At 37.5% G+C, this 25324-nt stretch overlaps 1 protein-coding gene across 1 annotated transcript in view; it reads right to left on the reverse strand.

Annotated features, from left to right (window-relative positions):
- ATP8B4 (ATPase phospholipid transporting 8B4 (putative)) overlaps nucleotides 1-25324 on the reverse strand; it is a 261101-nt gene that overhangs the window by 76141 nt on the left and 159636 nt on the right. Inside the window, exons 15-16 of the mRNA XM_032174818.2 lie at nucleotides 3831-3996; nucleotides 922-1110 (exon numbers count right to left, since the gene is read on the reverse strand). Coding sequence (XP_032030709.1) covers nucleotides 922-1110; nucleotides 3831-3996 — 355 coding nt within the window. The remainder of the gene's footprint in view (nucleotides 1-921; nucleotides 1111-3830; nucleotides 3997-25324) is intronic.

The following is a 25324-nucleotide window of genomic DNA, read 5'->3' on the forward strand; positions in this document are numbered from 1 at the left end:
TTGTTTTCTGATGCAGGAGAGTAAATTATTAAAGATACAGCTTAGGGATGAAGGGGGAGGATGGGGAAAAGACTTAATGGTGTGCATTCCTGAGGGCCTTTATTTTCTTAGAGAAATAGGAGATGAATTGAGCTTTCAAGAGTAAAGAAGATGGTAGCAGTGTTGAGAACTTGAGGAAATAGCCAAGGTTTAGAATATCCATTGTGAAAATGGAAAAAGGCACTAAATATGAATGAGAGGGACATTGACACAGCACTGAGAGTTAGCATTGAGTCAGGAAAGCACAGATTTGTTGTGGTGCTAAATACAATATTAGGTGGTCCTCTCCAGCAATGGAGGTGGACAGAGAAAATGAATGATAATGAGAAGGCTGATGATGATGTTCACAACAACTATCATGTGCCAAGCAATTTAGAAACTCATCCTGAGCCAGTATTGTATAGTGAACGAGAGAATGGGCTATGCGGTCACACTTCCTAGGTCTGAATCCCAGCTATTCTACTTCAAACTATGCGAACCTGGGCAAGTTACTCAACCTTTCTGTGTCTTGGTTTCATTATCTGTTAATGGGTATAAATATAATAGTTCCTACCTTATTAGGATTGTTGGGACAATTAAATAAATTAATTCATGGAGAGCATTTTTGTGGTTTATTTTTTAAAATTTTTTATATTTTTATTGATACATTGTATATACTCATATAAGGCATTTAGAACAGTGCTGGGCACATAATGAGCACTTGTTAAATGTTAGTTATATATCACTGCAGTATTGAGGCTAGGTTGAGCAACACAAGAGTTTATACATGAAGTTTTAAAACTATCACAACCCTCAGCACGTAGCCAAAAGTGAAATAATCCTTGAAAAGCATAACCACAACAGTATGAAAAGATCAAAAATAGTCTTAGCTACCAACCATACCTATGACAGACATCCTTTTTCTGGTGTTGTTGAAATCCAAAAAGGCAAGTAATTGATAAGTAACTAGTGCTCCCAATTCTTCTATTGTTATGGTCTCTGGGGTCCGGGATTTAAAAATGAACCCCAAATTTCTAGCAGCAGTCACTAGAGCCCCTTCATCAGGTGACTGAACTTGGTAAATCAGCTCTCCTAAAAGGTAAAGAAACAAGTATATCAATACTGACAATAATAGTTAACATTCATAGAGTTCCAATGCCAACTCCAACTCATTATTTAACACCCAACTCAAGCATCAGGTCTAAAAATCTTTCCTGTCCTCAGATCTTTTCTACTCACCAACAGCTCAATCTGGTATCTGTCCTCTGGGACACCATAGGACTCTATGCATATCACTGCTATAGCCCTTGTCATCTTATAGGAAAACATCCATTTCCGAGTCTGCCTCTTCACTGTGCTCAGTTTCTTAGGTTAGAGATCAAACCTTCATATTTTCTGTGACTAGAGATGTGTCATGAATGTTTTGTAAACTAAAACATTTTAATATATATTAATTTAAATAATCCTCAGGGCAGCCTTTGAGGTAGAGATTATTAAAATTATTATTTCCATTTTATACTGGTGAAACCTATGACTGAAAGAGGTTATATGAGTTTGATGAGATCACACAGCTAAAGAGTGATGGAGAGATTCTCCAAATTCTACTTCAGTCTGCCACTAATGACCATTTTATGAGAATGCATACAAGAAATCCCTTGAAATGTAAGAAATCAAACCAGGATGTTAATACTTGTTACCTGATATTATGTGTAGTTGGAGTGGGGGTAAGAGGGGAGAGGAGACAAAAAGAATAAAATAAGTTATATGTATATATACATATATAGAGAGAGAGTTTATAAAACAGCATATATAAAGTAAGCCCTTATATAAAATTGTATTATATTTATATGTAAAAATTAATTTGAAAATTAATTAGTTTAATGTTTAAAAACTATTAATTAGGCAGAGCTAGACCCATATTTCCTGATTTATAGTCATGTCCAAGATACTTGTTAAGTAGACAAGTTGCATATTAATGGCTATACTATGAGTTCTTTTTGTTAAAAAGAAACAAATCACCTAAATATCCAGAAATATTCTTGAATATATGTATATATTTATGAGCCAGAGGAAAGGGTGAAATGATACACACCAGATGTTACCACTGGTTACCTCTGCAGGGGTGAGACTGGAGTTCAGGGAAGCTACCATTAGCTTCACCTTTATAAATTTTTGTATTGTATTGTTTCACTTGATACGATAGGCATGAATGAATTTTTGAAATTCACAAAAGGAAAAAACTTAAAGCAATTACTTGATCTACCCATGAAATAACATAAGTTCTACTTCTGGTAACATGGTGGAATGGGTGTCAGGACCAATCTCAACTGCTACAAACAACTATAAAAGCATTTTAATATTCTTAAATACATTCATGAACTTGCAAGAAAGTAAGAACTGTTCAGGTCAGAGACTGAGAAAAAGAACACTTAAGGGATTAAAGAAGCACATTAGCCAGCATTTGCCTTGAGGGCATTTTCTCAACCAGGAGAACTTGATCATTGGTTTCCAATGTCTCTGGGCTTTAATTTAAAAAGCCATAGCCCAGTACCTGTCTAAGGTGAGAGTCCAGTGAAAGATGGCCTCTCAAAACTGGGTCCCCCAAAGACTACTCTCAATATAAGGGTAAATTGGACACCCATGCCCCCTTGAACAGGGCTTGGAATAAAACTTGCCTAAATAGAACCCTCCTTATAATTGGAAGGGAAAAAAATATCTGCCAAGAATTTATAACCAATCACTGACTCTCTTGTAAACTTGCATTCTGAATTCACAATATCTAGGTGGCCTGAAAGAAATCAAGTTGAAACTTTAGTTTAAAATGTTCCTACATTAGAACATTGAAGCAAATGTAAATCCTTTCTGGAGGAACCAACTGGACCCAAAAAATTTATATAAATTAAGTTCAAAGTAAAATGGTCAGCTCACAGTGAAAAGTATAAAACAACAACAAGTAAAGCCTAAGAACCAACAGAAACAATGCAGAATAAGATCTGAAAAAAAAAATTAGATATTGGAAGTATTAGAAAGAGCACATGCAATATATTTAACAGATTTCAAGAAATAAAATTGAGATATAAAATTCAACAGATTTGAGAAAGAACCAAAGACCTTGTAGGAAGAATTAGTGGGCTGAGGAAAACATATAAATGGAATAGATTAGGTTCCACCAGGGCAAGAAGCCAGTTCACTATGCCATTATCTACCTGTCTCACAGCTTCAAAATGTTAAGTGGCGCAGCTGGTTTTGTTCTATCCTATGAACCCTGAGTTCCAAAAAACCATCTCACAAGTGTGAGGACCTTCTCATAATGGAGCCTAAATAAGACTATTCTAATATCAAGGTCAATGTATCTCTGTCACTGGGAAAATTCATTCTAAGCATATGCCTGAAGGTCATCTGCATCTATTAGATATGCATACTAATAATGAGAGATGTGTGACTCAACTGTATTTCGCTATTTGTTCTGGCTACCCAGAAGCTTACAGTCAAATGTGGTGCTCAACTGTTAGAACGATGTTATCCCTTGACTAGCATATTTGGGTCCTCACTTTTTTCCATTGTCCTTATTTCTTTTCTTTTTCACTTAAATCTCTCCACATTTTTTCAAAATATATGGGATATAAACTATGTTCTATCTTTAACTTGAAAATCCTTCAAATTTAACATCAGTTTCTGTGTTAAAAAAACAAAAACAGAAAACAAGGCTCACTGCTCAAACGCTTAATTTGTAAATCCTTCAAATTTAGTATCAGTTTCAATTTTAAAAAACAAAAACAAGGTTCACCACTCAGACATAACTTTTCACTTACCTGCACTATTCTCTTCTGACATTACAGTGTGGCAGAGAGCAAGTAACCTAAGGAATTCATGAACTTTGGGATCACCCATTTTAATGGATTCCATCAGATTGTGGTCAAAGAACTGAAGTTCTCTATCCGCTTGAGATTTGACTGAGAAATCCACAGGCTCTTTTTCCTGTAGGAAAACAACAACAACAAAAATAACCATAAACCTCATTCCAATAATTATCTTTTAAAATTCAAAAATAGTTCCCCCAAGTATTTTTAGTGTATGATTTTGCAGCCTCAGATGTCTGGCACTAAAATGGCTGTTTCATCATTACTGTTAAATATAATCTTCTCATTTCAGAACCATGTACCAAAGAAGTGAACTTTCCAAAAGTACATGGGAAAGAAAAATCACAAAAGTATATGGGATGGCTGTACAGATCCTCAAATGCTCAATACAACTTCAAAATACAAAAAAAAGCACAGAAAATGCAAAGTTTTTTCAAAACCTACTTGACGGCAAAACCTGATCTGACTTGAACCCATTTGTGCAGCAATATCTGACCTGGAATGTTATGTATTTAAAGACGGCTTCTTAAAGCCTACCTAATACTTGTGAATTAATATTTTCCAATATAAAAACATTAATGTGTTTGATTACAGGGTACTTTCTCAGATGTCACTGGAGTTATTGCATAATAAAATGGCAGACAACACCATATTGTCTTTCTACAACCAGAAAATCCTGAATTTCTAAATATATCTGGCTCCAAAGTTTTCAATAAGGGACTGTGAGCCTGTATCTATTTCAGGAGCAAGCCTACAGAAGGTTCCACTCTGAACACTTACATATAAGAGCTTTATCAGCTGCAGAGTCCACATTTCCTCCCCCGGGATTATTGCTAAAGTTTTTATTCTTAAAGACTCCATTAACTTTTGCAATTGATTCTGAAGTTATAAGAGCAGATAGGATTATAACTACTTTTTTAAAGAGAAACTATGCTGTGGGCAATTGAAATTATCTATTCTGTGTCACAAAGCTTGTTAATACCTATAGTAAAATTGGAGCCACGTGTAGGTCCTTTGTTCCTTGAAATCAAATTTATTCTAAAATTAATAATACTGAATAAAATAATATTTATTATTATCTTTATAATAGGCCTGACATTATGCTAACAGTTTTATATGGAATATTATGTATAATCTTCCTAACAATGATGTGTAGTGGATACTACTATCATCCCCATTTTACAGATGAGAACCTGAGCATTGCCAAGGCCAACCATATATATCCATGAGCCAGGACTCAAACTTAGCCAAAAATCCATGCTTCAAATACTTTGCCATAACAACTCCTTAATATAATTCTGGATTATTTCCCTGCCCTCTTACTAATATAATAACGGCTGCCATATATCAAGTGTTTACAGTATACTAGTTTCTTTTTTAAGTACTTTTAATGTTTTCAATCAAAGCAATACATGCAAAGAGTTACAAAATCAAATACTACATTAAGGCATATCTAGTAAAGCAAGAGACTCTTCACGCCCCCACCTCCATCACCACAGCCCCCGTCCCACTCCCCAGACAAAATTACTCTCAAACTTCAGAAGGTACATCAGATGGTTACCCCAAAAACTGTAAATTATGTACATATATTACCATTTCTGGATTTATAAATATTAGACCTTTTCCAAAATCAGATGAAGATTTAAGTCATCTACTTTACTTCTCCACTTTCTTTTTCCAAAAATATAGGCATATCCAGTTTAATTTCCTTAATGATTATTTCTGCAACTCTAAGTAACATACAGAAGGCTGTTTTGTTTTGTTTCAGTTCATCAATTATAAACACTCCCTAGCTGGTAAGATGAGGTTATTACCCACTCCTCACCTCCTCTTCACTTCTCCCTCCAACCTATCTATTTTTTTTTCTATTTCACTATAGAGGTTTAAAACATTTGTGTTCTTTTCTATAGCCAAACTTAAATCCTTTTTATTGGTCTAGAGATTGATTCTAAAAGTTGAAAATGAATAAATGATATGTACATAAGTCTGTCTTGGAACTATGGTTCACAGCAGAGGAAAATGTGCACTTTGTTATATGGGCCTTCACGGCGTCACCCACTCAAGGCTGATTGTCAGGTCTGCTGCTCAGCTGCATCCTGGGACTTCCTTTAATTACTCTCTTGGGCTGGAGTCACTGTTGCCTCACCCCATGCCACCCCCTTTCTTAATTGATTCTCTTGCTTTGTTGTAGCATATCTTAAACATATTTCATAAGAAAAAGATCATGGGAGGCAAAAGTTATGAGGCTTTCTGCTTGAAAATGTCTTTGTCCTGCCTCACACTTGTCTCATGGTCTGACACAATATCGAATTTTAGGTTGAGAGCCATTTGAAGGGATCACTCCACTGTCCTCTGGCATCTTGTGTTGCTGATGGTAAATCTGATGTTAGTCTGATTTTCATCTTTTGGTAAGTGCCCCACTTCTCTCCTTTAAAAGCTTTAAGTTCCTCTCTTTATCCTTTTTGTTTTGTAATTTTAGAGGTATTGAACTTATTTCATTCATTGTTTCTGAGTATTCAGGAGACTCTCAATTGGAAGATTTGGGGGAGTTCTCTTCTGATATTTCTTTATAATTTTCTCCTCTTCGTTATTTTTTGGTTGGTTGGTTGTTTTTCTGTTCTTTCATCTAGAAAACAGTCTTAGTTAAATTTTGGACCTGCCAGTTGACCCTTTATTTTATCTTTATTCTCTGATGTTCTGAGGCTTTTCATTCTACTTTCTGGGAGAGTCTCTTGACTTAATCTTCCAGCCCTTCTATTGAATGTTTTGGTTTGTCAAGATTTTTTTTAATTTCCAGGAACCCTTTTCTTTTTTTCCTGACTGTGTTCTCTCCAGGGCATCTTGTTCTTGTTTCATGGATGTTATAACTTCCCAAATATCTGTGCTGATGTTCAAGTTTTCCAATTTATAGTTTATAACTGTTGGTGGATTCTGTTCTATTTTCTTAATTATCTTAGGTCATATTTTTTACTGCATTTTGGTTTTTATCTCTCACATTTATCACAGAAATTTTCCTAATGTACAGTGACTTGTTACTGCTCAGGCATCTTTAACACCTAGACTGATTGAACTCTACAAAGGCAGGACTTATTGGCTATCACGTTTCACTTTAGGGTGAATGAGAGAGAAGGTGGTCCTTGTGATTTCAAGCCCCTAAGATCAAGGATGTAGCAGACTTTTCACTAGGGCACAAAAACCCTCATTAGCTGCCCCAATTCTACCCAGAAAATATGTGCTATGTTTATACTGAAGACCTCTTTTTGCGGGGAGGAATTCAATAGACCTTCACATATTCAATTAAGCCTCACAGGGCCAGGACTAGGTAAGACAAGAGACAGGTATAGTTCACAATATTTAAGGAGGCAAACTCCATGTTTTCATTTGGGCATTCAGAAAACATGTTTTGAGCGCCCAGTATGTACCAAGCACTTTTCTAGGTGATAGGGATTCAGAAATGAACAAAACAAACAAAAATCTCTAGCCTCATGGATCTTAGACTATCTATGGTTTGACATTTTTCAGCCAACTATTAAGATATTTGAAACACAAAATATGAGTACTTTAACTCTTATGAAAATACAAAAATACTAAAAAGAATATTTTAATAGTAATTCCAGTACTGAACACACATATTGTCCAGAATTTCAGGACATATCAGCCATTCATTGATTAATACATAATACAGTATGCTTTGAAATAGGCAGTGAACATTTATTCATCAAATATTTATCATGCACCTACTGTGGGCCAGGCAATATTTTGAGTGCTGGGGATAGAATGGTAAACCAAATGCTATTCCTGCCCTCAATGAAATCCAGTCTATTTTGGGACACTGAAAAACAGGCCATATATGGTAAGTGCCATCATAAGGCAAGCACGTTGGACCAGGGGGAAGGAAGAGAGGTGTCAGGAAATATTCCCAAACAAGTAACATCTAAGCCAAAGCTGAAGAGATGAGCAGGAGTTACCCAGATAGAAAGGTAGGCAAAGATTCTTTCAAGCCAAGGGTATAATTTGCAAAGGCCTATGTGAGAAAGTGAGTGTGGCAATTAAGTACATAGTTTACAGGCCGTATAGAACTACCACACAATAGAAACTATAAAGCAACCAGCTAACAGTTTCATGATAGGGTCAAAACTGCCCATATCAATATTAACTTTGAATGCAAATGGTCTACATGCCCCACTTAAAAGGCACACAGAGGCAAACTGGATAAAACAAGAGACCCATCTCACATGTAGCAACACCCACAGGCTCAAAGTAAAAAGTTGGAGAAAGTTCTGTCACACAAATGGAAAATAGAAAAGACCAAGGATCACTATTCTTCTAACAGATGAAACACACTGTAAACCAATAACAGTAAAAAAAACAAAGAAGGGCATTACCTAATGATAAGGGATGTAGCTCAACCAGAAGACTTACCTATCCAAAATATATATGCAGTCAATATTGGAGCACCCATATTCGTAAAACAAGTACTTCTAGACCTACAAAGAGACTTAGAGAGCCACACAATAATAGAGAGAGACTCCAACACCCCACTGACAGCATTAGACAGATCATCAAGGCAGAAAACTAGCAAAGAAATTCTGGACTTGAATTCAATACTTGACCAATTGGACCTAATAGACATCTACATAATACTCTACCCATCAACCATAGAATATACATACTTCTCTTCTGCATGTGGCACATACTCCAAGATCAACCACATACTCAGCCATAAAACAAATGTCAACAAAGTCAAAAAAATCAAAATTATATGAATCATATTCTCAGACCAAAGTAGGACAAAAATAGAAATCAATACCAAGAAGATCTCAGAAAACCACACAATTACATGTAAATTAAACACTCCTGAATGACTTTTGGGTAAAGTATGAAATTAAGGCAGAAGTCAAAAAATTATTTGAAATAAATGAAAACAGAGATACAACATATCAAAATCTCTGGGATGAGGCAAAAGCAGTAATAAGGGGAAAGTTTATAGTGCTAAACAATTGCCTTAAAAAGTTAGAAAGATCTCAATTAATGACCTAACACATACCTACAAAAAAAAAAAACAAGAAAAAATTAACCCCAAAGCTAGCAGAACTAACACCAAAGCTAACAAATGTCACAGCAGAACTGAATGCAATTGAAACCTAAAATTCTATACAATCGATAAAAGCAAAAGTTGGTTTTTTTGAAAGAATAAACAAGATTGATAGACCACTAGCAAGATTAACGAAGAAAAAAAGAGAAAAGATCCAAAAAAACATAATAAAAAACACAAATGTGACATTATAACCAATCTCACAGAAATACGAAAATCCTCAGAGGCTATTATGAATACCTCTATGCACACAGACTAGAAAACCTAGAGGAAGTCACAAAATCAAACACTATATGTTCTCACTTATAAGTGGGAGCTAAACATTGGGTACGCACAGTCATAAAGGTGCAACAATAGACACCAGGGACTGCTACAGCAGGGAGGTAGGGAGTGGGGTAAAGGTTGAAGAACTACCTAATTCAGTACTATGTTCACTCCCTGGGTGATGGAATCAATCATACCTCAAATCTCCGCATCATGCAATATACCCATGTAACAAACCTGCACAAGTATCCCTTGAATCTAAATTGAAGTTATTATAAATCTAAATTGAAGTTATTATAAATTATAATTATAAATTATAAAAAAATTTTAATCAACAAACAAAATAGAAAAAGAAAAATGAGTGTGGTTTATTTGGAAAGACTCTAAGGAGTACCATATGGCTGAAGTATCTGGTTCATGTGGCCAAAAATGAATCTGGAAAGAGAATAAGGGGCTGAGTCCTCAATGACTTAGTCTACAAAAGGCCAAACTCTTCTAGACAATTACTAAGGCTTCTTTCCTCACTTCTGGATGATTTGCCTATTGCACTCTAAAAGTATCTGAAATCACAAAAGGAGGAGTTTTCAGGCAGAGCACCAATTGGTCAATAACATTTAGATTTTTGACTTGTTCATCATAGCATTAAAACAGAGTCCCTCCTTGTCTTGCTAGAATTCACCCTCGAGAGACATGGAGAGAAAGATAGAGAGAGCAAGACAGAGAATGAGAAAGAGAAAGCAAACTCTATTTTTAGGGAAATTAATAGAACCCAAGCCACACCTTTTTGAATTAGGTGTGATTGCAACCAAACTGGGAAAAGAAAGAATTATGGTGGGGGATAGGGAGTAGACGTTTATAGGGGAGGGGTAATAAAGGGAGAAGAGACGAGATAATACAAAGAGAGCACTCACAGTGGTTAAAATCTCACAGGAAAAAAAGCCCACTAACACACAATGCTTACAGGGAAGGAATATAACCTTTATTTACTATAATAGTAAAGGGTGTGAGTCAACTGTCAAGAGGAGGTTCCTGGACTTGGTTTGATCCCAGAGACAAAGAAGGCAAAACTAAACAAGGAATTCCAGAGACAATAAAAATTTCCAGGAAACATGCTAACTCTGGGTTAGCAGAGATAAAAAGTTTGGCCTGTTGCCATAGACTGGTGCAAGGTAACAGCTAATCACATTTAATACAAAATCCTGAACCAGAACAAAGAAATCAACCTTACCCTTCTTCCAAAATGAACCTTCTGCAATCAACTGATCAAAGAAAAATTCAGTTCCTACAATAATGAATAATGTTAAAGAAACCTTTACTGAAAAGGGAAGGCTTGTACACTGCTGGTAGGAATATAAATTAGTATACCCTCTATGGAAAACAATAAGGATATTTCTCCAAGAACTGAAAGTAGATCTACCATTGAATCCAACAAACCCACTACTAGGTATCTACCCAAAGGAAAATAAGTCATCATATAAAAAGACACCTGCACACATATCTTTATCAAAGCACAATACACAATTGCAAAGATACAAAACCAATCTAAAACAGCCATCAACTGATGAGTAAATAAAGAAAATGTGGTATATATACACCATGGAATACTACTCAGCCATAAAAAAAGAATAAAATGTTTTTTGCAGCAACTTGGATGAGGTTGGAGCCCATTACTCCAAGTGAAATAACTAAGAAATGGAAAACCAAATACCATATGTCCTCATTTTTAAGTGGAAGCTAAGCTATGGGTATGCAAAGGTATATAGAGTGGTGTAACAGACATTGCAGATTCAGAAGTGAGGAGGGTGGGAAAAGGGTAAGGGATAAAAACCTACATATGTGATACAATGCACACTACTCAGGTGATGAGTGCACTGTAATCTCAGACTTCACCACTGCAATTCATCCATGTAACCAAAAACCACTTGTACCCCAAATGCTATCGAAATAAAACTATATTAAAAATAAAATAAAAAGAAACCTCTATAAGAATCATACAATGATACTACAAGAAAAAAGTAATGTACAGAAAAAAATAATAAAAGATGAAGTACGTTCACTAGTAATAAAGCAGAAAAAAACTGTGACCAAACATTTTCTCATTAATTTAAAAAAGGAAAATTGGATGAAGCCAACAATCCTATAAAGCAATAACACAAGACAGAAACTCGGGGAGGAGGTATTTAGAAAATCAGCAGAGAATAAAATAACATGGCAATGTTCAAAAAAGAAGAAAAAAATAGGGCTACCGCAGAAACTAAAGTGAAATTGGAGAGAGCACTGGGGTAAAAAAGAAACTACAGAAAACACAGTAGTCCCATATCTCCCCACATCCTAGTGATTTAAAGAGGAATAGAAGTAAGAAAAGTCATCAAAAAAAATTTAAAAATCTTAAGGATTAGAGAGAATATTTATAAATTAAATTGTCATTTGCCCTCTTCTAAACAATAGCTATAAACGGGGAATATGACATTTGAACATGGAGTTCTAGAAAAAAAATAAAACAGAGCAAATATTTTAAAATACTGTTCAAAAAAACTTTTGTGAAAAAAGAATCAAATCTACATATTGGAAGAGCACATTATGCGAGAATTGATGCAAAATGGTCAATATTGAGGCTGAGCATGGTGGCTCACGCCTGTAATCCCAGCACTTTGGGAGGCAGAGGCAGGCAAATCCCTTGAGGTCAGGAGTTGGAGACTAGCCCCCCCAACATGGCGAAACCCCATCTCTACTAAAAATACAAAAATTATCCAGGCTTGGTGGTGCACGCATGTAATCCCAGCTACGTGGGAAGCTGAGGCAGGAGAATCACTTGAACCCAAGAGGCGGAGGTTGCAGTGAACAAAGATGGGGCCACTACACTCCAGCCTGGGACAACGAAGCAAAACTCCATCTCAAAAACAAAAATAAAATGGTCAATATTGAGATATATGCTAATACAGTTGTTGCTTTTGTTTATCAAGGATAAAGAAATGTTTGAACAGAAAGGCAAAAAGATCAACTCAAGTGACATTAGCAAGATGGTAGAATAGGAAGTCCCCACCCTGTTTCTCCACAAAAACGCCAATTTAATGATGATATGTGAAACAAAACACCTTTATAAGAATTATATAATCCATTTAAGAGGTTGCAGTATCCCAGGTGGGTGCAAATCCAAAAACAGCAACATTAAAACAGACAAGGAGGGCGATTTTACTTTACCACATCAGTTCCTCCCCCAGGCCAGCACACCTCAGCACCTGGAAGAGAATATCCTGGTTTGCAACAATTCCCTTGGAAGAAAAAGAGGGTGGAATGCGAGTCCAATGTTTCAACTTTTTGAAGAGCTACCAGAGGGATTAGTTTCTGTGTCATCCATCCAAACTGCTGATAGAGCTAGCAGAGACTGGGTATCTGAGAGATAGTGAGAACAATGAAGATCGGGGACAAAAGGGTGGCCTGTTGCAGTTAACATGGCTTGGCACAGCAAGAAGAAGATGCAAAACTTGAGACTTTTCCCTCAGGAATGAAGAAGAGGAGTGGAATATTTGTCTAATGTTCCAGCTTTGTGGAGGGCTGCCCAAGAAACTGGTATCTTTCTCACCTGACTCAAGGTGCTAATAGGGAGCAAGGATACTTAGGATGGTGGTGGCTGCTGAGAAAAAGCAAATGATGTAGCTTGCTACTGTAGAACCAGAGAACTTGCAATGCTACAGCCAGGGAAAGAAAGACATTATAAATTCCTGAAAAAGAAAAAGGCAAGACTTTCTAACTAAGAAATTACATGTGCAGGCCCAGAAAAGATTAACCTCTCCCATCCCTCCAAAAAAGGCTACAGAGGCTCTCTCATCTGATTGATTGATGCAGGTCTTCTACTGTCCAAAGCTAGTCCACAAAAGTGGAAGAGGTCTGTTCTTTCAGTACATATATCTTAACACAAACTCACAAGACACATAAAGAAAACAGGGAAACATAGCCCAAAGAAATGAACAAAATAAGGCCGGGTATGGTGGCTCATACCTGCAATCCCAGCACTTTGGGAGGCCACGGCGGATGGATGACGAGGTCAGGAGATCAAGACCATCCTGGCTAACATGGTGAAACTCGGTCTCTACTAAAAAATACAAAAAATTAGCCGGACAAGGTGGCGGGTGCCTGTAGTCCCAGCTACTCAGGAGGCTGAGGCAGGAGACTGGCATGAACCTGGGAGGCAGAGCTTGCAGTGGGCCAAGATCACGCCACTGCACTCCAGCCTGGGCGACAGAGCGAGACTCCATCTCAAAAAAAAAAAAAAAAAAACAATAAAAAGAAATGAACAAAACAAAATTCCAGAAATTAGACTAAAGAAACAGAGGTATATGAATTACCTGGCAAATAATTCAAAATAGCTGTTGTAAAGATGCTCTACAAGCTCAAGAACATGATGCATAAGCAAAATTAACAAAATTTTGTTTTTATCTTTACAAATATCAACAAAAAGACTTTAAAAAAATTTTAAAAAACAAATTTTAGAGCTGAAGAATACAATAAATTAATTGAAAAATTCACTACAAGGGTTCAACAGCAGACTTGATCAAGCAGGAAAAAAAATTCACTAAACAAACACAAGTCATTTGTAATTATCCAGTTAAGGGGAAAAAAGAGAAAAAGAATGAAAAAGGTGAAAAAATCTTAATGGACTCACAGGCCACCATTAAACAGAACAGCTTATGCATTATGAGAGTTTGAGGACAAGAGAGATGGAAAGGACCAGAAAGCTTATTTAAATAAATAATGCCTGAAAACTACCCAAATATAGAGAAGGAAATGGAGATCCATTTTCAAATCGCCCAAAGATCACCAAATTAAATGAAACAAAAAAAAAAACCACACTAAAATATAATCAAATTGTCAAAAGTCAAAGAGAATTTTAAAAACAGGAAGAGAAAAGCAACTCATCACGTACAAGGGAACCTCCACAAGAATCACCAGTAGATTTTCCAGCAGAAACCTTGCAGTCCAGGAGGGAGTGGGACAATATTTTCAAAAGGCTGAAAAAAAAATCTGCCAACAAAGAATAACAGACCCAGCTAAACTCTCCTTCAAAAACGAAAGAGAGATAAAGACTTTCTCAGAGAGAAACTCTTAGGGAGTTAATCACCACTAGACCTGCCTTACAAGAAATGCCAAAGGGAGTCTTTCAGATTGAAATGAAAGGATGCAAAACAGCAACATGATAGCATGAAAAAATATGAAAGTCATTGGTAAAGGCAAATATATGGATGAATACAGAATACTGTATTACTGTAATGGTGGTAGTTAAATCACTTTTCATTCAAACATAAAAGCTGACAGACAAAACTATTTAAAATAACTATAACCACAATAGCTTAAAGGTACATAATATGAACAGGTGCAAATCGTGACATTTGAAAGTATAGCATTTTTGCATGTGATTAAACTTAAGTTGTTATCAACTTAAGCTATCATAACTATAAGATATCTTATGTAATCTCCAAGGCAACCAGAAAAAAGTACCTATAGAACTTACATAAGAGAAAAACAGAAAGGAATCAAAGCATCTTAATACGAAAGACTGACAAAACACAAAGGAAGACAGCAAGAGACAAAAAGACAAAAGTACTATATAACAGAAAACGAGTAACAAAATGGTAATAGTAAATCCTTTCCTGTAATAATTACTTTAAACGTGAATGGATTAAGTTCACCAATCAAAAGATATAAAGTATTAAATGGATTTTTAAAAAATCATCACCCAACTATATGCTGCCTGCAAGAAACTCACTTGAGATTTAAAGACACACATAGTCTAAAAGTGAAGGGATGGAAAAAAATATTCTATGAAAATGGCAAACAAAAGAGAGAAGAGGTGGTCATATTTAAAAGAGACACAGCCGACTTTAAGTCAAAAACCATTACAAGAGACAGATATGGACATTTCATAAAAGGGTCAATCCACCAGGATGATATAGCGATTATAAGTCTACATGCCCCCAACATCAGATCATCAAAATATATGAAGCAACCATTGGTAGAACTGAAGAGAGACTTAGATAGCATTACAATAATAGTAAGAGGTGTCAATATTTCACTTTCAACACTAGATAGGAAATCCAGACAGATCAATAAGGAAACAGAGGACTTGAACAACCCTATAGACCAAATGGACCCAACACATATACAACAAAACATTCTGCCCAACAACAGCAGAAGGCACATTCTGTGTCAAGGTAGCACAGACTTTTGCCAAGAATGGATCACATGTTAGAGCACAAAAGAAATCTCAACAAATTTAAGATTAAGATTATGTCAAATATATTTTCTGACCACAATGTGATGAAACTAGAAATCAATAGCAAAAGGAAAAGTGGAATCCTCACCAAAATGTGGAAATTAAACAGTATTCTTGAATAGCCATTGGCTCAAAAAAGAAATTTGAAAATATTTTGAGACAAATGAAAGTGAAATACAACATACCAAACCTCATGGCATACAGCAAAAGCAGTACTAAGGAGGAAGTTCATAGCAATAAATGCATATAATTAAAAGGAGAAAGATCTCAGACAATTTAATTTTATACCTCAAAGAGCTAGAGTCATGTAACAAATGTATACATGTAACCCCTGAATCAAAAATAAAAGTTGAAATTATTTTAAAAAATAACTAGAGAAAGAGGTACAAACCAAGCCCAAAGTAACCAGAAAGAAAGGAATCATATAGATTAGAGTAGAAATAAATACAACAGGAAAAACAACAAGAGTAAGAGTTGGTTTTCTGAAAAGAAACATAATGGACAAACCCTTAGCTAGACTAAGAAAAAAAGAGAAAAAGCTAAAATAAATAAAACCATGAGGGAAAGAAAAAACATGATGACAAATTGAGAATCTTAAGAGACTTACGAAAAGCTATAGACCAACAAAGTGGAAACACTAGAAAAACAGACAAACTCCTAGAAACATAAAACCTACCAAAACTAAATCATGAAAAATAGAAAGTCTAAGCATACCCATAGCCAGTATAGAGAGTGAATCAGTAATCTGAAACCTCCTGACAAAGAAAAGCCCAAGACCAGATGGTTTCACTGTGAATTCTACCAAACATGCAGAGTATAATTAATGCCAATCCTACTCAAACTCTTCCAAAAAAATTGATCAAGAGGGAACACCTCCAAACTCATTTTGAAGACCAGTATTATTCTGACAACAAAGGCAGACAAAGACAACACAAGAAAAGTATACTACAAGCTGATTACCCCAATTAACATGCAAAAATCCCCAACAAAAGACTAGTAAATTGAATCACATTAAAAGGATCCTATGCCACAACAAAGTGGGATTTATTCCTGGGATTGAAGGATGATTCAACATATGAAAATCAATATGAAACACCACATTAACAGAACAAAGAATAAAATCACATGATCATCTCAAAATATGCAGAAAAAGCATTTGACAAAATTAAACATCCATTCATGATTTAAAAAGAAACTCTCAACAAAAAAGGAACAGCAGAAAAATACCTTATCATAATAAAGTCCATATATGAAAAACCCACAGATAACATCATACTCAATGGCAAAAAACTGAAAGCTTTTTCTGTAAAATCAAGAACATGGCAGGGATGCCCATTCTCATCACTTCTACTAGACGTAACACTAGTAGTCCTAGCCAGTGCAGTTAGACAAGAAAAAGAAAAGCACACCAATTGGAAAGGAAGAAGTAAAAATGTCCCTATTTGAAGATGACACTATCTTACATATCCTAGGTGCACCATTTTTTAAAAATATTAAAACTAATAAATGAATTCTGTGAAGTTACAAGATAAAAAATTTTAAAAAGTAAAGTTGCAGCATACAAAAATCAGTTGCATTTCTATATAGTAACAACAAGCAACCCCTAAAAATGAAGAAAATGATCTCATCTAAAGTAACATCAAAAAGAACACAACACTAAGGAATAACATTAATGAAGGAGATGAAAGACTTGTAGTAAATTATTACGATTATATGTTGCCTTTGCATTCATTTTGAATGTAAGTTCAACTTTCTCAGTCCAGAAGCAGGGCTCAGTCATCCTTAACACACTTCCCAGTTCTATACCACACACAAATGGACTAAGCCAGTAGCCACAGATTAGAACTTAGAGGCATCTTCTCTTGCCTAGCAGACTGGGTTCCCTACTTTCCTGTTGCTTCCTTTAAACAGATCATTCAGGCATTTGCCTGTGAGCTTAAAGTGACCCAAACTCTATTTCCTTACATATACTGCTAATTAATCCTTTTTTTTTTTTAATCTCTCTGCCTGACTCTTCCTTCCTGTTTCTTGCAACCCAGCGATGAAGGACTGCCCTCCTAACCTATTACACCCTCCTTGCCCAGGATCTCTAAGTAAAAATATTTGAACTTATTTCTTATCGTGGTGGTGTATTGAGTTTACCTCTTCCATCTGAAGCAGGGGCTGCCCCAGACTGGGTTGTTCCTGGAACACTGGGAAGAATACAAGGCCTAGCTCCCAGCACTGAGACAACGGTCAGCCAGGCATAAACTGAACACTGGTCAGACAAGAGCCACAGGAGTGTCTGCCAATATAAACAAGTTTCCCATGTGAGGGACTCCTTGGCAAATGAGCAGACAACTAGGCATTAGGCCACCCACCAGGTAAAAGAAATATCCCCTGAATGCCACACTGTACACATCCATGTCCAGCTCTCCTTCATTTCTATCAGGGAAGGGTTGTTGCTAGCTGCTCTGGCACTGGAGCCCCAATTTGAGCTGGGGGCTCTCAAAACCCTTCCACACTGAAAGATGAGGCCGGGTGCAGTGGCTCATGCTTGTAATCCCAGCATTTTGAGAAGCCAAGATAGGAGTATCATGAAGTCAGGAGATTGAGATCATCCTGGCCAACATGGTGAAACCCTGTCTCTATTAAAATACAAAACATTAGCCAGGCGTGGTGACACGTGCCTGTACTCCCAGCTACTTGGGAGGCTGAGGCAGAGGAATCACTTGAACCTGGGAGGCAGAGGTTGCAAGTGAGCTGAGATCTCACCACTGCACTCCAGCCTGGTGACTGGCGACAGAGTGAGACTCCATCTCAAAAAAAAGAAAAGAAAACATTGATGAAAGCAATTAAAGACACAAATAAATGAATATGTATCCAATGGTCATGGAGTAGAAGACTTAATATTGTTAAAATCTCCATATTGCCCAAAGTGAACCATAGAAATCCCCATCAAAATTCCAATGGCATTTTTTTACAGAAGTGTAAAACAAATTCTAAAATTCATATGGAACCACAAATGACCCCAGATAGCCAAAACTATCTTGAGGAAGAAGGACCAAGCTGGGGTCCTCACACTTCCTGATTTCAAACATGTTACAAGCTGCAGTCATCAAAGCAGTGGGGTACTAGTATAAAGATAGACACAGACCAGTGGAATAGAATAGAGAACACAGAAATAAACCCACACATAAACAGTTGAATGAATTTCAACAAGGGTTCCAAGACTATACAACAGGGAAAGGATAGTCTTTTCAACAAACAGAGTAAGGAAAACTAGATATGCACAGGCAAAAGAAAAAAATGGACCATTATTTTACATCTAACACAAAAATCAAATTAAAATACATTGCAAATTTAAACATAATCCCTGAAACTATAAAACTCCTAGAAGAAAACACGGAAGAAAAGCTTCATAACGTTGGTCTTGACAATGACTTCTTGCATAGACATGATAACAAAAGCACAGACAATGAAAGCAAAAACAAATAAGTAGAACTATATCAAATGTCAAAGTCTCTACTCAGGACCGGGCATGATGGCTTGTGCCTGTAATCCCAGCACTTTGGGAGGTCGAGGCGGGCAGATCAGGAGGTCAGAAGTTCGAGACCAGCCTGTCCAGCATGGTGAAACCCTGTCTCTACTAAAAATACAAAAAAAAAAAAAATTAGCCAGGCATGGTGGCACACGCCTGTAGTCCCAGCTACTTGGGAGGCTGAGGCAGGAGAATTGTATGAACCTAGCAGGTGGAGGTTGCAGTGAGCCAAGATTGTGCCACTGCACTCCAGCCTGGGCGACAGAGTGAGACTCTGTCTCAAAAAAAAAAAAAAAAGTCTCTGCTCACAAACGAAATAATCAACAGAGTGAAAAGGCAACTTATGGAATGGGAGGAAATATGTGCAGATCACATATCTGATAAAGGGTTACTAGCCTATTGAGCTTTTTTTCATATGTTCCTTGGCCACATAAACGTCTTCTTTTGAGAAGTGTCTGTTCATATACTTTGCCAACTTTTTGATGGAGTTGTCTTTTTCTTGTAAATATGTTTACATTGCTTGTAAATTCTGGATATTAGACCTTTGTCAGATGGGTAGATTGCAAAAATTTTCTCCCATTCTGTAGGTAGCGTGTTCACTCTGACAATAGTTTCTTTTGCTGTGCAGAAGCTCTTTAGTTTAATTACATCCCATTAGTCAATTTTGGCTTTTGTTGCAATTCCTTTTGGCATTTTTGTAATGAAGTCTTTGCCCATGTCTACGTCTTGAATGGTATTGGCTAGGTTTTCTTCTGCTGAATAGAAGATCCTTTCCCTATTGCTTGTTTTTGTCAGGTTCGTCGAAGATCAGATGGTTGTAAATGTGTGGTCTTATTTGTGAGGTCTCTGTTCTGCCCCATTGGTCTATATGTTTGTTTTGGTACTGGTATTGTGCTGTTTTGGTTGCTGTAGCCTGGTAGTATAGTTTGAAGTCAGGTAGCATGATGCCTCCAGCTTTGTTATTTTTGCTTAGGATTTTCTTGGCTATACAGGGTCTTCTTCAATTCCATATGAAATTTAACATAGCTTTTTCTAATTCTGTGAAGAATGACAATGGTAGTTTGATGGGAATAGCATTGAATCTATAAATTACTTTGGGCAGTATGGCCATTTTCATGATATTGATTCTTCCTATCCATGAGCATGGAATGTTTTCCCATTTGTTTGTATCCTCTCTTGTGTCCTTGAGTAGTGGTTTGTAGTTCTCCTTGAAGAGGTCCTTCACATCCTTTGTTCACTGTATTCCTTGGTATTTTATTCTCTTTGTAGTGATTGTGAATGGGAGTTCATTCATGATTTGGCTCTCTGCTTGCCTATTGTTGGTGTAAAGGAATGTTTGTGATTTCTGCACATTGATTTTGTATCCTGAGACTTTGCTGAAGTTGCTTATGAGTTCAAGAAGTTTTTGTGCTGAGATGATGGGGTTTTCTAAATATAAAATCATATCGTATGCAAACAAAGACAATTTGACTTCCTCTCTTCCTGTTTGAATACCCTTTATTTCCTTCTCTTGCCTGACTATCCTGGCCAGAACTTTCAATATTATGTTGAATGGGAATGGTGAGAGAGGACATCCTTATCTTGCACTGGTTTTCAAAGGGAATGCTTCCATTCAATATGATACTGGTTGTGGGTTTGTCATAAATAACTCTTATTATTTTGAGATACATCCCATCAATACCTAGTTTATTGAGAGTTTTAAGGGATGTTAAAGTTTATCAAAGGCCTTTTCTGCCTCTATTGAGAAAATCATGTGATTTTCGTCTTTGGTTCTGTTTATGCGATGGATTATGTTTAATGATTTGCGTATGTTGAACCAGCCTTGCATCCCAGGGATGAAGCTGACTTGATCGTGGTGGATAAGTTTTTTGATGTGCTGCTGGATTCTGTTTGCCAGTATTTTATTGAGGATTTTTGCATCGATGTTCATCAGGGATATTGGCCTGAAGTTTTCTTTTTTTGTTGTGTCTCTTCCTGGTTTTGGTATCGGGATGATGCTGGCCTCATAAAATGAGTACGGAGGAGTCCCTCCTTTTCAATTGTTTGGAATAGTTTCAGAAGGAATGGTACCAGCTCCTCTTTGTATTTCTGGTACAATTCAGCTGTGAATCTGTCTGGTCCTGGGCTTTTTTTGGTTGGTAGGCTATTAATTACTGCCTCAATTTCAGAGCTTGTTATTGGTCTATTCAGGGATTCAACTTCTTCCTGGTTTAGTCTTGATAAGGTGTATGCATCCAAGAATTTATCCATTTCTTCTAGATTTTCTAGTTTACTAGTGTAGAGGTGTTTATAGTATTCTCTGATGGTAGTTTGTGTTTCTGCGAGCTCAGTGGTGATATCCCCTTTATCATTTTTTATTGTGTCTATTTGATTCTTCTCTCCTTCTTTTTTAGTCTAGCTAGCCATCTATGTATTAATTAAAAAAAAAAAACAGCTCCTGGATTCTTGATTTTTTGGAGGGTTTTTTCTGCCTCTATCTCCTTCAATTCTTCCATGCTGTTAGTTATTTCTTGTCTTTTGCTAGCTTTTGGATTAGTTTGCTCTTGCCTCTCTAGTTCTTTTAATTGTAATGTTAGGGTGTCGATCTGAGAACTTTCTAGCTTTCTGATGTGGGCATTTAGTGCTATAAATTTCCCTCTTAATGCTGCTTTAGCTGTGTCCCAGAGATTCTGGTACACTATCTCTTTGTTCTCATTGGTTTCAAAGAACTTCTTGATTTCTGCCTTAATTTCATTACCCAGGAGTCATTCAGAAGCAGGTTGTTTATTTGCAGGAAATTGTGTCATTTTGAGTGAGTTTCTTAATCCTGAGTTCTAATTTAATTGCACTGTGGTCTGAGAGACGGTTTTTTTGTGATTTCAGTTCTTTTGCATTTGCTGAGGAGTGTTTTATGTCCAATTACGTGTTCAATTTTAGAATAAGTGCCATGTGGCACTGAGAAGAATGTATATTCTGTTGATTTGGGGTAGAGAGTACTGTAGACATCTAGTAGGTCCACTTGATCCAGAGCTGAGTTCAAGTGCTGAATATCCTTGTTAATTTGCAGTCTCATTGATGTGTCTAATACTGACAGTGGGGTGTTAAAGTCTCCCACTATTATTGTGTGGGAGTCTAAGTCTCTGTAGGTCTCTAAGAACTTGTTTTATGAATCTGGTTGCTCCTGTATTGAGTGCATATATATTCAGAATAGTTAACTCTTCTTGTTGAATTGTTCCCTTTACCATTATGTAATGCCCTTCTTAGTCTTTTTTTATCTTTCTTGGTTTAAAGTCTGTTTTGTCAGAGACTAGGATCACAAACCCTGCTTTTTTTTTGCTTTCCATTTTCTTGATAAATTTTCCTCCATCCCTTTATTTGGAGCCTGTTTCTTTGCACATAAGATGGGTCTCCTGAATACAGGACACTAATGGGTCTTGATTCCCTATCCCATTTCCCAATCTGTGCCTTTTCATTGGGGCATTTAGCTCATTTACATTTAAGGTTAGTATTGTTATATGTGAATTTGATCCTGTCATCATGATGCTATTTGGTTATTTTGCACACTAGTTGATATGGTTTCTTCATAGTGTCATTGGTCTTTATAATTTAATGTATTTTTTCAGTGGCTGGTACGGGTTTTTCCTTTCCATATTTAGTGTTTCTTTCAGGAGCTCTTGCACAGCAGGCTTGGTGGTAACGAAATCCCTCAGCATTTGCTTATCTGGAAAGGATTTTATTTCTCCTTCACTTATGAATCTTAGTTTGGCTGGATATGAAATCCTGGGTTGAAAATTCTTTTCTTTAAGAATGTTGAATATTGACCCCCAATCTCTTCTGGCTTGTAGAGTTTCTGCTGAGAGATCTGCTGTTAGTCTGATGGGCTTCCCTCTGTGGGCAACATGGCCTTACTCTCTGGCTGTCCTTAGCAGTTTTTCCTTCATTTTGACCTTGGAGAATCTGAAGATTATATGCCTTGGGGTTGATCTTCTCGTGGAGTATCTTAATGACGTTCTCTGTATTTCTTGAATTTGCATGTTGGATTGTCTTGCTAGGTTGGGGAAGTTCCCCTGGATAATATCCTAAAGTGTTTTTTTCAGACTGTTTCCATTTTCCCCTTTTCCTTCTGGTCCTCCAATCATAGGTTTGGTGTTTTTATGAAGTCCCATACTTCTTGGACCTTTGTTCCTTCCTTTTCGTTCTTTTTTCTCTATCTGCATGTCTTATTTCAGTAAGGTAGTCTTCGAACTCTGATATCCTTTCTTCTGCTTAGTCAATTCGGCTGTTAATACTTGTGTATATTTCACGAAGTTCTCATACTGTGTTTTTCGCTCCATCAGGTCATTTATGTTCCTCTCTAAACCGATTATTCCAGTTAGCAATTCCTCTAACCTTTTATCAAGGTTCTTAGGTTCTTTGCATTGGGTTAGAACATGCTCCTTTAGCTCATCATAGTTTTTTATTACCCATTTTCTGAAGCCTACATCTACCAATTCATCCATTTGATCCTCTGTCCAGTTCTGCACCCTTGATGGAGAGATGTTGCAATGATTTGGAGAAGAGGTACTCTGGCCTTTTGGGTTTTCAGCACTTTTTTTTGTGAATTCTTTCTCATCTTCATGAGTTTGTCTCATTTTGGTCTTTGAGGCTGCCGACCCTTGGATGGGGTTTTTGTGGGGACCTTTTGTTGTTGTTGTTGTTGTTGTCAATACTGTTGTTGCTTTCTGCTTGTTTTTCTTTCAATAGTCAGGTTCCTCTTCTGCAGGGCTGCTGCGGTTTGCTGGGGGTTCACTTCAGGCCTTATTTATCTGATTCACTCCCATGCCTGGAGATGTCACTCAAGGAGGCTGGAAAGCGGCAAAACTGGGTGCCTTCTCCTTCTTCTGGGACCTCTGACCTCGAGGGGCACCAACCTGATGCCAGTAGGATCACTCTTGTATAGGGTGTCTGACAACCCCTGTTGAAGGGTCTCACCCAGTTGAGTGGCATGGGGAGCAGGACCCATTTAACAAAGCACTTTGTCTCTTGGTGGAGAGGCTGTGTTTCACTGGGCGGAAACCCATGTATCTGGGCTGCCCAGATTCCTCAGAACGAGCAGGAGGAGAGGCTAAGTCTGCTGGTGCGCAGAGACTGCGGCCACCCCTCCCCCTAGGGGCTCAGGTCCAGGAAAATTCAAATTCTATCCCTAAGTCTCTGGCTGGAGTTACTGGAGATCCTACAGGGAAGCCCCACTCACTGAGGGAGGATGGGTCAGGGTTAGACCTGAAGAGACCCTCTGGCCGCAGACTACCACAGCCAGTGTGTTGAGCTGTGGGGACAAGTCTTGGGACCACGTCCTTCAGCCTCCCTGGCTCCAGCAGGGGAAAAGTGCAGCCTGGAGCTACAGAAATTGGTGCTGCCCTTCCCCCGCCCAGGGAGCTTAGCATGTTAGGCAGTTGTGAGTCCCATTGCTGATTGCTGCTCCTCCCTCAGGGAGCTCAAAAGGCTTAGACAGCAGGCAGCAGCAGCCAGTGGTGGTTGCCCCTCACTCGGGAAGTTCAGCAGGGCTTAAGCAGATTCCAGCTGAGAATGTGCACATTCCGGAGTTTGGATGCTAGACCTTGGTGGGTTTGCAAGTGGGATCTTCTGATCAGTGGGTTGCACAGTTCTGTGGAAAAAGCACAGTTTCCCCCGGCTGGGTAGCGTGCTCACTCACTGCCTCCCTTGGCTGGAGGCAGGGGGTTCCTCTTCTCCATATGTCTCTCAGGTAGGCTGCCCACCACACTGCTCTTCCTTCTCTCCGTGAGTCATGCCAGCCTTCTAGTCAATTTTTAAGAGAGAACCTGGATACCTTGGTTGCCGGTGAAGGATTCACATGCATATTATGGCTTTTTTTATGGGAGCCTCTGAATGTTGCTGCTACCAGTCAGCCTTTTTGGCCCTGCCCTGGCTTCCCTACTTTTGAGGGTTTGGGTCTCAGACTGGCTTTCTTGTTCCTCAGCTTGCAGACGGCCTATTGTGGGACTTCATCTTGTGATTGTGTGAGTCAATTCTCCTTAATAAACTCCCCTTCGTGTATACATATATCCTATTAGTTCTGTCCCTCTAGAGAACCCTGACTAATACAGCAACAAAAAAATTGATAAGTAGGACCTAATTAAACTAAAGAGCTTCTGCACAGCAAGAGAACCATCAAGAGAGTAAACAGACAACCCGCAGATTGGGAGAAAATATTCACAAACTATGCATTCAACAAAGACTTCATATTGAGAATTGATAAGGAACTTAAATCATCAAGCAAAAAGTGAATATTCCCACTAAAAAGTCAGCAAAGGACATGA

Source organism: Hylobates moloch, unplaced genomic scaffold (genome assembly GCF_009828535.3).
Source record: "Hylobates moloch isolate HMO894 unplaced genomic scaffold, HMol_V3 SCAFFOLD_14, whole genome shotgun sequence".
Classification (NCBI taxonomy): domain Eukaryota; kingdom Metazoa; phylum Chordata; class Mammalia; order Primates; family Hylobatidae; genus Hylobates; species Hylobates moloch.